The 15670-nt window shown below is 38.5% G+C and overlaps 1 protein-coding gene across 8 annotated transcripts in view; it reads left to right on the top strand.

The window, feature by feature from the left end:
• The window catches only part of SSBP2 (single stranded DNA binding protein 2), a 300768-nt gene extending 286312 nt beyond the window's left edge, over positions 1-14456 (top strand). For 7 of the 8 annotated variants that reach the window (XM_064273708.1, XM_064273721.1, XM_064273686.1 and 4 more), the window contains 2 exons: positions 3535-3633; positions 13873-14456. In XM_064273708.1, the coding sequence (XP_064129778.1) occupies positions 3535-3633; positions 13873-13902 (129 nt within the window). In that variant the 3' untranslated portion in view covers positions 13903-14456. The remainder of the gene's footprint in view (positions 1-3534; positions 3634-13872) is intronic. The other variant, XM_064273715.1, reaches the window with a different exon arrangement.
• Positions 14457-15670: the final 1214 nt, after the last annotated feature.

The following is a 15670-nucleotide window of genomic DNA, read 5'->3' as shown; positions in this document are numbered from 1 at the left end:
TCAGAGTCATAATGATTAATTAAATACCATCTTCTATTCTGCTCTTATATCAAATCATTTGCTATTTCTGTGGTCGTTATTTTCCCATTCCTGTTCCTGCATACAAGGTTTTTCCACTACGCTTTGCCTACTGCTGATAATATTCTCCTGCCTCATGATGTATTGGTTATTTTGTAAGCATTAATTGGCCACCTATTGTGTACTTTTGTGTACTGGGCATTGCCTTGTGTGCACTATGGGGAGATTTTATATAAAAGACTTCTTTAAATACAACATAACCTCTGTGTTCAAGTGGTTTATACTTAGGCAGGAGTTCCTTCAGTCAGGAAACGTTAATGTGCCAAGGCATTATGCTCGGCTCTGAGAATCCAGAGATAAACAAGGTAGCTCTCTGTCCTCAAGCTCAGTATATCTGAGGGAACCAAACAAATATAATAAGGAAATACTTTTACAGAGCAAAATTCAAACCTCCTGTGCCTCCAGAAAATATTTCTTGCAACTGAAGCTGTCTGACTTCCAGAACCTTAGTCCCAGTTAGAGACCTCATACCATTCAAAGGGAAGCTAATCAACAACCATAGATCTTGGCCATAACCTCAGTGTGCTGGTCTGCATTCTAGCTCAGCTGTACCCCTTGGGAAAGCCAAGACTGACATTTCATTCTTTTTGAGGACTAGCAGAGTCAAAAACACACTCTATAAAACTTGTTATTTGTGCCTGTGAGAAATCAATACAAAATCAACTTCCAAAAGGCTTGGAATAATGTCAGTGTTATTTTATTCTAGTTATAGACAGAGCTAAAGTTTCTACAGGTGTTGAGTTTTTCAGTAATGGGAAAGATTTGGAATAATTTTCTGAGAATGGGTAGAAGAAGGGACAAACTTATTAAATTAAGAGCAAATATGGGAGAATATTGAAGGAGCCCTGGTGATGCAGTGGTTATAGTCCTCGGCTGCTAACCAAAAGGTCAGTGGTTTGAACCCATCAGCCACTCCATGGGGGAAAGATGGGGCAGCCTGCTTCTGTAAAGATTTACAGTTTTGGAAAACTTTAAGACCAACCTAACCCCTTTCTGTGCATTACATTCTTACTTTCATGATAAAATCTACTGAGGATACTGCACAGAATTGTGGCTACAGGTAAATGTAACGTATCTGTATACATTTCATTGCCACCCTCATAACCTGCTCTGGACTGGCTTTTGTATCACTGTCATAGCTGTTCCTCAAGTGCCTGTATTAAGTGTGCTCTTTAGCCCAATATCCTCATTATGTCACTCAGTGATCATGGACAGTGCGATTTCTTTAAGACTCCCCATTGAGGAGCTTTTATTGTGGTCATACATTTTGTAGAGATGACTTAAGGTGAAAAACGTTTTGCCCTATCACTTCAAGCTTTTCAAATATGGTCCAGTGAGCTGGGTGGGAATACGTTTCAGAGATCTGATACTAGCCCGGTTTTGTGTGTTGCCTATGTTCTTTTAATTCTCCATTAAGTGTTTTTTATAAAACAAAAGAGAGAGGGGGAGCATGTGTAATGCTAAGCTACCATGCTATGAAGAGATTGCATAGAAGATAGAAATTACTGTAACACTGACTATATTTTATAAGTATTTATATTAACAATGCAATGTAACTTTTAATTCTAAATATTTTAAAGTCAACACTTTGAGCCAGGAATCAGATCTGAAGACAACCAAACTTTCAAAAGTATAAATCTAGAAATGACACAAGGCAGTCCTGTAGCAGAGAATGAGAGCACCGGGAGAGTCAGCGAGATGGTGCCCCCAGGGCTCCTCGTGTACTCCTGGGGATGAGAATGTTACACAGGTGCTGAGAGGGCTCATTTCATACATTTATTTAAATATGTGAAAGTAGGCAGCTTCCAAGTGCATCCTTAAACTTCCTCATATACATATTAGATCATTTTTTATTCTGCCATTATCAGTTTCCCTATCATGTATGAAATGATAGAAATCTCTCATCACTAAAAGGACTTTTAGATTTTAGGTAAATCTGACAATATTTAAATTAAGCTTCCTTTTTGAGCTAAGTCAGCATTATCATTCCTGTTTTCAAAGCACGGTTTATTATTTCATTAATAACTTTAATAATAAACTTTATTATAAAATAATACACTTAGTTAAATTTTACTTAAGTTTATTTGTTCAGGCGTTCAGGTTATCCATGTTCATTTCAAAGTAAAGTTTCTTTTCTATATACTTGGGTAACTAGCATTTTCAGAGAAAAAAAAATAGAATCGTCTGTATGTTATTAACTATGGTTCCTTAGCCCCTGAGGTTTATGGGCATATAGAGCTCGTATGGCCTTCAGAGAATCCTCGTTCTCAGATCTTCCCTGTGGGGCGCGCAGCACGATGAGATACAGGCTGTATCTCCGCCAGCTCATCTACCTGCCTCTGCTTTACAGCTTAACCATGTTCTGGAAAAGCACACATTCTTTTGGGAATAACTCCTTCATAAAATTTTAATGTTTATGACATAACTTTTTAGTTAAGTCAAAACCCTGTGAGCAATTTTCTTACAACATCTAAAAACTTATTCCAGAACAGAATATAAAGTGGCCATGGATTAGGGAAAAATTCTAAAAGCTTTCTTCCATTTGAGTTGATAAAAAATTTTAACCCTGAAGTTTTCTTGCAAGCCCATAAATTGGACCTTGGAAGATCCCCTCAGTCACAACCATAATACTGTATAAACATACTTTGTATGCCAAAGGCATTCTGTATTTCCTATTGATGTGGGATTATCACATGTCCTCACAGGGCTAAAATTGCACAGTAGTAATGAGACTAGCAGATTTAAAGAGAACATGAAGCATCGTACTGCTGTCTTAGTGTTTGATTGAATTGCTAATATTAGCCATTTTGTAGAAAAGGTTCAAAGTAAATCTACTCAAACTAATGATAGGAAAAGCTACTAAAGCAGTTTACTTTTGAGCCTTCTTTTCTCTTAAAGTATACATTGTATTTTCAAGTCCTAAGGTGTTTTTCTTGTTCTTAGCTGCATTAGTTAGCTATCTTTTCTTTATGATTCACATAAAAAAAAAAAATAGTTAAAATAGTGTTTTTCTATAAAATGCATGTAGAATTAAAGGCAAACGTTTATTTAAAATCTGATTAGTGAAATTACCAAGGGAAGTGATTGTCCTACCACACCTTACCAGCGGGTAGGCTCTCTTCATCATGCCCCTACTGGGAATGTGGTTTAAACTCTCCAGAGTTTTAGGAACTCTATAAGCTGAGGGTGGGAAACTGAATAAATATTGATTCTGAGACTAGGAAAAAAAAATGTGACGGGTAATTTTGTTTTTGCTTTTTGTTTTCATTTGGGAAAGCACTGGTTCTTGTCAAGGTGCAAAGAATGAACTAGAATATATGGCAGAAGTCTAAGATTAAAATTATAACTCCGTTTTACTCTTAGAGGTACTGCTATAGATTTCATTTTGAAACAGTACAATGCAAGAGGGAAATTAAAATCTTCAACAATGCCTTGTTTTCTAAATCTTGTTTACAGAATTCTCCCAATAATATGAGCCTGAGTAATCAGCCGGGCACTCCAAGGGATGATGGCGAAATGGGGGGAAATTTCTTAAACCCTTTTCAGAGTGAGAGTGTAAGTAGTTTTTTGATTATACTGTTACATCCAGATTTTATTTCTGAAGCTCTTCTGTTAGAATTAATAAAGCCATTATTACTGTCATTTATTTAGAGTTCAATAAGGTTGATCTTTTAAAAGTTAGAATTTTAAGTAGAATTTCTTTTAAAAAAATTACAAATTTTTTTCTTTTTTACACTTATGTACCCAGTTACAAAACCCATGATACTAATTTTCTCATAGAGAACACTCACTGTGAAGGAGCAAAATGGAAATAGGTTGATAGTTTTTATAAGTTTCCATGTTACTACAATACCTGAAGTCACTGCAGACAAAGGTCTGTTCTCAGTACTGACCTGAAGGCTCCAGAAATTACCTATAAGTGTGTCCTTTCTTCATGTAGTGGACATCACTGGACTGAGGGCCAATATTGACAGTCCGTTAACCTGTTATTTACATTTAACTTGAGCTGGATGCACAAGTCATTTTTTGAGTATGATTATAGTGTTTAACCAAGACTATCATTCCGTATCTCCTCAGAAGCAAACAGAAGCAAAGAGTGAAGCACTAAAGTTCATGCATTCATGTAGCAAACAATTGCAGAGCACTTAGCACCTAGGCAATATGCTAGACACTGGAAAGATCAAAAAACAGTATGGTACCTTTTTCAAGGAGCTTAACATAATGTAATGATTTTTGTTTCATCTTGTATTTTAAATTTTTTGTGGTAAAATCTATATAACAAAAAGTTTGTGGTTTTAACCATTTTTAAGTGTACAATTCAGTGACATTAATTACATTCACCGTGTTGTGCTACCATCACCACTATCCATTTCCAAAACTTTTAAATCACCCCAAACAGAAACTCAGTACCCCTTCAGCAATCACTCCCATTCCCTTTTCTCCCCAGCTCCTGGTAACCACTAATAAACTTTTGCCTCTGTGCATTTGCTCAGTGTAGATATTTCATATAAGTATTATAAATATTGATATAATACTTGTCCTTTTGTGTCCGACTTATTTCACTCAGCATAATGTTCTCAGAGTTCATCCATATCATGGCATGTATTAGGACTTCATTTCTCTTTTTGTATATACTGCATTTTGTTTATCCATTCATCTGTTGATAGACACTTGGGTTCTTCCCACCTTTTGGCTATTGTGAATAGTGCTGCAATTAGCATTGGTGTACACATATCTGAGCCCTTGCTTTCAAGTCTCTTGGGTATATACCTAGGAGTGGAATTGTTGGCTCATATGACAGTGTGTGTATGACAGTTATGGAGCCCAGTTGGTGCCGTGGTTAAGAGCTCAGCTGCTAACCAAAAGGTAAGCAGTTCAAAACCACCAGCCACTCCTTGGAAACTCTATGGGGCAGTTCTGCTCTGTCCTATAGGGTCACTATGAGTTGGAATCAACTCAATGGCAGCAGGTTTGGTTTTTTTTGGGGGGGCGGGGGGTTATGGCAATTATATGTCTAACTTTTTGAGGAATGGCCAAACTGTTTTCCATAGTGGCTGCATCATTTTATATTCCCACCAGTAATACACAAGCGTTCTAATTTCTCCACATCCTCACTAAAACTTGTTAGTTTTCAATTTTCTGATCATAGCCATCCTGATGAGTGTGAGCATGCAATGATTTTTTAACAGGGATTACACACTAGAGTCACCTATAGATTTTAACTTCAAGCGGTGGGTATGGGAATACTTAGACGTTGAAAAGTGTTATTGTGATTCCGATGCATATCCTCTGTTAGGAACCACTGAACTGAAACACAGCAGAAAGGATCTCAACACCCAGACTAATCTCATCTCCATTGAATCAGTGCCTCCACATGAATTAACATCACTAAAATATGGTCCCTCGGTGGCGCAAATGGTTTGCACTCGATTGCTAACCTAAAGGTTGGCAATTTGAACCCCCCTCCCCCCACAATACCGAGGAAGATAGGTCTGGCAGTCTGCTTTCATAAAGATTACAGCCAAGAAAACCCTACGGAGCAGTTCTACTCCGTAACACATGGGGTTGCCATGAGTCAGAATCGAATCTATGGCAGCTAGTAACAACAGAAAAGTTTATTATGGAGAATCTACCAATCGCAAGGAGCCCTGATGGCTCGGTGGTTAAGAGCTCGGCTCTAACCAAAAGGCTGGCGGTTCGCATCCACCAGCTGCTCCTTGGAAACCGTATGGGACAGTTCTACTCTGTCCTATAAGGTCGCTGAGTTGGAATCAACTCAAAGGCAACAGGTATGGTAATAGATACTAGTCCCAAAGAAAATCAGAAGAGAAGACCACCCACATTTTGCCCTAACCCAACCTTTACCAAAAGGGAACCCTCACAACTTGAAACAATGTAGCATGTCTGCTCTTGAAAGGAGTGGCTCCTTACCAAAGTGGAACACAGATTGAGTCTTCTGTGGATTCTTTTACTTCTTGGCATCAATCTAGGGTCTCTGCATGGGACAAGGCTTCCCTATTTTTAGAGTTTACTTTCTTTAAAACTAGAAATAAAATTATGCATATCTTCAATTTGTTTATTTGTAGGATATATATCATTAATGAGTTACGAAGAAGGTATTCATAAAAATTCATACAAAAATGTAAAAGACTGATATGTCAATGATGAGGAAATAGGAGAAACACAAATGATATAGTTTAACTCAGAATGCTTGGAATCATGGAAGTTACTTTCCAGATCCTGGTTTTTTCACTGGTACGCTGCAGGACTGCAGTTAATTTTGCTGTGTTCTCTTTATCTAATTAGAGACATTTATTTCCTTTTTTGCCAATTCTGCTAGCAATAAAATGGCATAATTCAGTGAAGTATAGGATAATTACTTCAGTTCAGTTTAACATTTACTGAGCTTGCTATATGCAAAGAACTGGGCTGAGGACAAGGTATTCTGAGAGAAATATAACACACACCTACCCTCAAAGAATGCACTCTGATGGGAAAAACAGGTGTTTATACAACACCAAAACGTAAGTCAGATTCACAAGAGCTCTAATAGGTATAAGCCAGGTGTTTTAAAAGTACAGAGGAAATGATTAAAGTTACAGAAAAAAACTTTTTAAAAAAGGTTCAGCATGACTTTAACCTTATAGGAAGGAAGAAGTGGCGCTGTCCTCTCTCCTTCCTTCCCAGATTTTCCACTGGTGACTGCTGCCTTATTTAACAGTCTGAAGAAGAATACCACTTCAAAACTGGCCTCAGAAAGTTCTTCACGGGGAACAAAGTACAGTAAAACCCGTGAAAGCTGGAACTTGGGTAAGGCAGAAACTTGTCAGAGAAGGAAAACTAAAATATTTTCCACTAATAAAGAGGATAGGAAAGTGGTAAGGCTGCATCCTGTGAAAGGAAGAAAACTTGCAAGAACCAGAAAAACAAGGCAGTCCCATCAAGTTCTGGCTCTCACAGGTTTCACTGTATCAGATATAAAACCCCCGATGCCCGTTGAGTCAATTCCAATGCATAGCGACACTATAAGACAGAGAAGAACTCCCCCATAGGGTTTCTAAGGCTGTAGTCTTTACAGAAGCAGACTGCAACATCTTTCTCACTTGGAGCAGCTTGTGAGTTCGAAATGCCAACCTTTTGGTTAGCAGACAAGCATTTTAACTGCTGTGCATCAGGGCTGCTGTGTTAGATAAAAAAAAAGTCATTGCCATCAAGTTGATTTCGACTCATAGCGACCCTGTAAGACAGAGTAGAACTGTCCCATAGAGTTTCCAAGGGGCATCTGGTGGATTCGAACTGCTAACCTTTTGGTTAGCAGCCATGGTGCTTAACCAGTATACCACCAGGGTTTCCATATCAGATGTAGCAAGACTTAAATAACTCTTTTAAAAAGAATTGACACCTTTGAGTTATGGCGTTGGTGAAGAATATTGAATATACCACGGACTGCCAAAAGAACAAATAAACCTGTATTGGAAGAAGTAAAGCCAGAATGATCCTTAGAAGTGAGGATGGCGAGACTTTTTCTCACATCTTTGGACATGTTACTAGGAGGGACCAGTCCCTGGAGAAGAACATCACGCTTGGTAGAGCCAGCAAAAAAAAGGAAGACCCTCAGTGAGACGGATTGACACAGTGACTGTAACACTGGGCTCAAGCAAAATGATTGAGAGGATGGTGCAGGACTGGGCACTGTTTTTTTCTGTTGTACATAGGGTTGCTATGAGTCAGAATCGACAGGATGGCACCTAACAACAATAACAACAAAGAACTTCTTTGCACAGAATAAACATCAACCTCACCCTATCACCATAGCTGAACTATGCACACGCAAAACAGCACATCCTTCTGTAAATACGTGCACAGAAAAGAGTAGCTGGAGCAGGGCTGCCCTCTTCCCTGATTCCTGGCCTGGACTCCCCACGCAGACCACAGCTAGAAGGTAAAATGTAAAGGCACTGGGCAGAGTTAGCAGAACACAGACACTCCTTCCTTTTCCATTCCTTCTTCTCCTCTATTCGCACCAGAAAAATCCTAAAAGGAAATATAATTAGATGGTGGACTGAGAAACTGCACCACTACCCTGGAGGGTACTGTAGCTTTGGAAGCAGGTCCAGACTGGCTGCTCTGTTCTTTTGTCTCTGGTGAGGAGAGCTGCAGTGTTATGAATGATGTCATCGTTATCCAGGGCTCTCTCTATCACATCACCACACGTTTCTGTTCAGACCTTTTTAAAAGATCAAGAAATGAGAGCAATGAGGAAAGAAGACAGAAGAGATTCAGTGCTGACAAATATAATGATTTAAGGAAGTAAACAGGCTAGATATTTCCAATAAGTAAGCTTCCCTGTAATTAAGGAAAAGCAGGACAATTTAATGAATTCAAAAAGAAAGTATTTTCCAATAAATGAACATGCAAATTTGAGGATTTGTTTAACGCAGATAACTCTGAGAGGTCCTTTTTTTTTTTTTATTTCTTGAGCATCCTGCTTTTTGAGGATTTTGTCAGTCCTTATCGTGAAGTTAAACCACAGAACCAAACCCACTGCTGTCAAGTCAAGTCTGACTCATAGCGACCCTGTAGGGCAGAGTAGAACCGCCCCATAGGGCTTCCAAGGCTGTAAATCTCTACAGAAGCAGATTTACCACATCTTTCTCCCTCAGAGCGGCTGTCTGGTGTGTTTGAACTGCCACCTTTGGGTTAACAGACAAGCGCTTTAACCATTGTACCACTAGGGCTCTTTAAACCACAGAACCAAACCAAACCCACTGCCGTCCAGTCGATTCCGACCCATAACGACCCTATGGGACAGAGTAGAACTGCCCCATAGAGTTTCCAAGGAGTGCCTGGTGGATTCAAACTCCTGACCTTTTGGTTAGCAGCTATAGCACTTAACCACTGTCACCACAGTTTCCTAAACCACAGAAAACCAAAAAACCAAACCCACTGCCGTCAAGTCGATTCCGACTCATAGTGACCCTATAGGACAGAGTAGAGCTGCCCCGTAGAGTTTAAACCACAGGAGTGCTTATTATGTATCAGGCGTTATCCTAGGCACTTCACATGTGTTACTTCATTTAATTAATATAGAAATGAAAATACCCAACCCAGAGTGAGAAAGCTTGCAGTGCCAGCATGTTTTACTGTACAGCCAAATGTGAACCAGAGTCACTATCCCGCCTCTTTATCATTCCCCCCACCCCTTTCTTTTTTGATCTTAAGCAAGGCCCTTTATTTCAAGAAACAAAGATGCCCCCTAGTGTTCAAATTCTGTAAAATGTTTGTTTTTGAAAGTACAGACTACCAAAAGGCTTGGTTGGGTTCACAATGTTTTTTCATGCTTTTTAAGTGAAGAAAGCAATTTGTCTAATTTCTTGAATTAATTTAACAGAATAGTTTCCCTTTGTCATTACGTAGATTGAGTAAACATGATACTAAAATCATGGTCTCAAATAGGCATTACAAACAAGGTGATAGATTATCTCCTATTGTCCTTGAATTTTAAAATAGCTCTGCTTTTCCTTGATTATAGGGAAGCGTACTTACTGGAAATGTCTAACCTGTTTACTTCTTTAGATCATTATATTTGTCATACATACGGATGTGACTAAGGGTTTACACACGCTTTGTTATTTTCTGCTGTTGTAAAAAAAATCACATAAGCCTAAATTGTTTTACGTAGTCACATAAACACTAAATCTATTTCACTGCAGTTTACCTTGGAGCACCTGAAATGTTCTTTATTTCTCTCCTGTTAAGAAAATAAAAATATTACGTAGATGCTTAGAAATGGAAATGTAGTGAGATTTGAAGTTTTCTTGCAATGTATAGACAGGAACTTATACACATTGTCCAGAGATTTAGTGGACACCTCTAATGGCATCCATGGTACATGAACTGGGTATAACAAGGGGAAAATCACAGATTCTTTAGTTCATACTAGGGCCATTTCAAAATATATCTTCCATAAGAAGGTAAAATAAGATAGTGTATGTTTGAGATATATATGTTTTACTCTTTTGCTAAACCAAATGGTGATACTCTCAGCAGCTTTGCAAGAGCCATTTTATCACCTGAGCAGAACCAGTCCCACAAAATAGTTTTGAAAAAGGGCCACCTGGTATCACAGCATTTGTGCGCAAACATTGCAACATGTCATCGCATGTTGGTGCAGCAGTACAGTAGAAACCCTGCAGCGTAGTCTCGGACAGCACACAGTGGATATTTTTTGTCTCATTCTGATACTCCATTTAATACCTGCTCTTCCTTTACTTCTGGGAAAGGATGAACCATCTCTCTTCTACCTTGAATACTGATCAGTGGCGGAGATCCCTTTTTGCTTGTGCCCTCTGTGAGTTTTCTGAGCAGTCTTGTGATTTCCCTAAATTGCACTTAGTTGAAGCAGTTTTAACCAAGGAGGTAGCAGATGAAGAGTTTACAGCCTCAGGAGTGCAAATGGCACATTGCTTATACAGACAGATGTAATAGATGTTCTGTTTTCCTGTACCAGATATGCTGAGAGTATCATTTTACAGTTATTTGTACTACTCAAAAATAAATTTTATTAGACGCTTGTTAATTTTTCTGAGTCATTGTGCTTGGAGCTGATGCTTCCATCCTCTCTGACTGCATCTGGCCCTTATTTTCTCTATTGTCGTACGCTGTTTTTCACTCAGTTTCCTCCTGAGGCAAACCTAACTCTCAACATTCCAAGGAATTTGTAGTGTTACCATTTTTCTGTAAGATTTGCTTAAGATGTTTGAAATCTCACTGATTAAAAATGTTAATAATTGGTAGTGCCAAGAGATGGTTGAAAAAACAAGCCTGTTGCCCTCAAATTGATTCCGACTCATGGTGACCCTATAGATAGAGTAGAACTGCCTCATAGGGTTTCCAGGGAGGAGCTGGTGGATTCGAACTACCGACCTTTTGGTTAGCAGTCACCAATAAAAATGCTTGGTAACAGAATATGTGCCTGTGTGTGTGTTTACATATATATATTTACATGTATGTACTTTTAACAATGTATATATCACAATGAAGGTTATAATATATTTTTATCATTTTCCCCAATTTTATATGATATTTGAATGAACTGGAGTAATCCCTGTGGAAAAAGAATTCAAGAATTTTTAAAACCCAGTTATCTAGGATGTGCATTAAATGAGATGGTCTCTAGAGTTAAGTGTGGCTTACCCACATTTTTTCAAGCAGTTTCTTTGAAATCTTTTTGAAATGCTTTGGTATCTTTTACTGTTTTAAATTATTGCTACAGTACAACCAATAAGAACTTTGTTTTAAAGTAGTGACTGATGATCTAGCAGTGCTATTTAAATTCAGACTAATTAAATACAGCTAAATTTTTGGTTCCTAAATGGAACTGTACTAGTTATATTTCAACAGCACAGTAGCCATATGTGGCTGGTGGCTACTGTATTAAACAGCGCAGAATAGAACATCTCCGTCATCACAGCAAGTTCTACCAGACAGCGCTGATCAAATCAGCCATTCTTCTTGTAAATAACCGTAGCTATAGAAAGCAAAGATGAAATTGTTCCGTGCCAATTTTGGCATATTTATTGATTTTTTTTCCCATAAAAGTCAAATGCCAAAATATAATTCCACTTAGTCAAAGACACTGGATAGTTAATTGAGGTTTACTGTCCTTATTTGGAGTGTGAGACTTTACATGGCATCTTGTGCTGAAATGGGGGTATATTCCCCTTGTAACACGGGGCTGGGGGTGGCCTCCATTTATTCAGTTCTTGTCTATGATTGTTTTGGGTTTTTTTTGTTGTTGTTGTTTTGCTTTGCTTTCTTTTTGCTGCTACTATGCAGGGCAAAAGGAGGAGAGGTTTTTCTGTCAAACTGGACCCCTTTCTCTTCCCAGGCGGTCTTCCCCTTTTATCATCCTGTGCATTACAATCTAATTTAGCTTTTCTGTACTAAAAGGAAATTTTAGGCTATTAAGTGATTAAGAAGTAGGTTTGTCTTGATTTGACACGTTTAAAGGATTAGCAATCCTCCCACCATGGCCCAGTGACCCTTTTTCCAGGCCTAACCATCTGCCTTGACTCATCAACCATATTTTTTCATTTGAGCCCTAGGTCCACCCTAATGACTGCTGGTCCAGACTTCTGCCACCTGAGCCATTGTCACTCTGGTTTCTTCCCTGGGAAATACTGCTTTCTAGCCATTCATATATAATCCATTCTTACCTCAGTACACACCTTATACCTCTTTTCTGGTTCCTGTGGTCTGTCTCAGCCCGTGTGGGATTCACTTCATTCTGTTCTCTGTCTGCACTTTTCTAAAAAGTTTGCCGCCCCCTCACCCATGATTATCACTGTTCTGGTTAAACCCTGCAGCCTGAGAGCAATCCATTTGACTTTATCGCCTCTTTCAATATGGCACAATCATTATGAGTAAGTTAAAAGAATCCCGTTTTGCCTTGGTCTTTTTTAATAGAGGTTTTTAGTAAAACATGTAAAAATATTTAAGGGTCTACATTTATATTTTTATTTAGAAACCCTCATCATCTGGAGATTATTACCATTTGGGAGTAGATGCCTTCCCCACATCTCACACATCTGAGACCTGCACCATCCAAAATGGTAGTCAGTAGCTGCATGTGGATATTTAAATTTAAATAAATTCACTGGCTACATTTCAGAGGCTCGGTATCAATATGGTGGCTTCTATGTTGGACACAGATTATAGAGCATGTCATTCAGCGAAGAAAGTTCTATTGGACAGCACTGCTATAGAAATTCTCTTTGATAGCCCGTTCCCCCAAAATATGAGGGTAGATTGGCATAATTATCAAAATAATTGCTCTTTGTCCTCCTCTCAGTCCCTGTATGAGACCACTTTTTTAAATTTCTGAATGCCTCACCTTTAACAATTGTCAGCCCCATCAAACTGCCAAGTAAGTGTGTAAAAAAATGCCCCCACCCCAGCTAAAAATAATTGTGGATTGAAGTTGGAGCCACAGATAAGGGGCATGAGGCTTACGTGCTGAACTATAAATCAGACTCTTAAGTATTTTAAATGCTTTTAATGAGAACTTGTCAGCCAGCTGGGCATTGCTTTTTGTTTTATTTTGTTCTGTTTTGTTTCCCCATACTACTAATCTAAAGTTTATTGAGCACTTTCTATGTATTCAATAAATACACCGCTTTAAGGGTTTTACATTTAATTCTCCCAATTACCCCTTAAGATAGATTCTATCATTATACCCATTTTACAAGTGAGGAAACTGAAGCAGAGAGATTAGGCAACCTCTCAAGTTTAACACAGCTAGTAGATAGCAGAGACTGTTCTCAGAGGTATTTCATTGTGATCCAACCCAAATTGTTACAAGTGCCCAGGAAACAGGAAGGAGAAGACTGAAGGACTGGGTAAGTATCAGCCTCTAAAACAACAACAGGAGCCCTGGTGGTGTGGTGGTTAATGGTTCAGCTGCTAACCAAAAGGTCAGCAGTTCAAATCCACCAGCCATTCCTTCGGAATTGACTCAAAGGCAGTGGGTGGTGATGGGTAAGCAGCAGCAGGCCTAGGGAGAAAATGGGACTGGTTGGTTTCCAGAGAAAATACTGAAAATTTTAGGACTAAGGTGACATAAATTAACTCTTTTTTTTATAGTTTCTTATTTTTATGGTGTCTGAGGTTAAAAGCTTGAGCATAAAAGACGATAAGAAATTAAAATTCACAATTACTGTTGTTACACCAAGAAGAACCTTAGTGGTCTGTAAAAGAATTGTTGTTAAAATATGGTTTCTTCTTTCCTTCCAGTACTCCCCTAGCATGACAATGAGTGTGTGATCCATTACCAAGTCTCCTCATGAAAACCACAGTGAGTCAGTCCTTCACAGAACTCCTACGGAAGAGAATTATTCATCGCAGTGTACAGTTAAACAAAGGAATCTCAGTCGTACCAAACCAACCTTTTTATTTCCTGCTCTCTCCCCTATTTTGTGAAGAAAGCGGGTCCAAACGTGATTCAAACAACTGTACGGAGTGGCATATTAGAATTGCCCCAAACTGAACTGAAAATACTTATCTGTGTATGTATATGTGTGGGAAAGAGAATGCATTGTATATGTGTATGTTATATGGACATTCGCACATACATGCATTGACCCACAGGACATTGTAAAATATCACATGACATATTAAGTAGAAGTAAGTAGGGACTTTTATTCCATCCTTTTTTTCACGTTTACATTTTAATTATTAAAAGTTGCTCCTGCCCCTCCCTGAACTATTTTGTGCTGTGTATATCACTGCTTTATATAAGTTATTTTTTAAGGTGAACTCAGATGTTATGGTTTTGTAAATGTCTGCGATCATGGATAGGAATAAAATTGCTTATTTGAGAGCTTTCATTAAATTGCGTCTGATGCCAGTTATCCTGTGAGTCACAAAGTGTACTGTCTCACAGAACAGAAGGAAGCGTGCCGTCATGTCTATGTCAAATCAAACAACTTCTCAGTTACCTTCAGTGAAAAGTATTTGTGGACTTTTCACTTAGACACTTAAAATCAACAAAAGCTTACGTGGAGCCTAATGATATATTTCTGCAATAACAGCTTTCAGTGGAATTTTTGATTTGTCTGTCTTAGATGATACAGAAAATCATTAAGTCCCATTGCTCAGACCACAGCAATAAAATAACAGGAGTTGTTGTATTTTTAGAAATGTTTTCTCTTTAACGTGATAAAGCCCACAAGTGATAACAGAGTCATTTGCTTGGGTTTGTCACTTCTCAGAAGGAGTACTGAAGCTAAATTTTTAATACCACACTTATGTGAAATGATGTCTGATTTTTAGTCAGCCTTCTTGTGAACATTTCCACATAGACTTTGCAAAGCAGATGCAGTGAAATGATTGAGACCTTCAGCACCAGAGGAAGAGGAATTTTTGCCATATGTGAGGGGCTCTAGGGTGCTGCCTTTCTACCCAGGGAGCTTCCTTACCAGCCCCAGAATTGACTGGTAAAAGTCCGTTCTGCGCACACCTCCTCACTGGCAGCAAAGCGCCTGCTCTGTTCTCAGAATACTGGGGTTTGATTCAGAGGCAAATCATCTTAGTAACTTTGCTTCATCTGCCTGTTGACTTCAGCAGGCTAAGTCCATGTTGGGTAACTGACTTTTCAGAAAAGAGTAAAATTTTTTTTTAATTCTCCACTTCCCTTATGAAAATATCTCGTTCTGTGGCGCTTTCCAGATCTTTCGCTTGTGTGTGTCCCATCACATGTACAGACACCTAAATCACAATAGAAAAGTGAGAAGAGTTTGATTTCACACTCTAAAAGATAACTTGGTGATCCTTACTCTTATAATTGTGATACGAATATTCACTAACATCAACTATATATCCAAACTCCAGAGACTATGAGAAGCATTTTTTAATCTCAGGTAAGAGGACCCTTCTGCTTCCTTTAGGCTTATAGTCTGTGTATTTGCTAACTCCTGGTGCCCAATGACTTATTTCTCTCAAACCCATAATGATTTATTCCTTCTGAAAATAAAGATTTTTTCCTGTGCATGTCAGGGATGCTGGACATAACAGTCGAAGGGGGAAAAAAAGA

This window comes from Loxodonta africana, chromosome 2, assembly GCF_030014295.1.
Source record: "Loxodonta africana isolate mLoxAfr1 chromosome 2, mLoxAfr1.hap2, whole genome shotgun sequence".
Lineage (NCBI taxonomy): Eukaryota > Metazoa > Chordata > Mammalia > Proboscidea > Elephantidae > Loxodonta > Loxodonta africana.
This window is presented reverse-complemented; position numbering and strand designations above follow the sequence as displayed.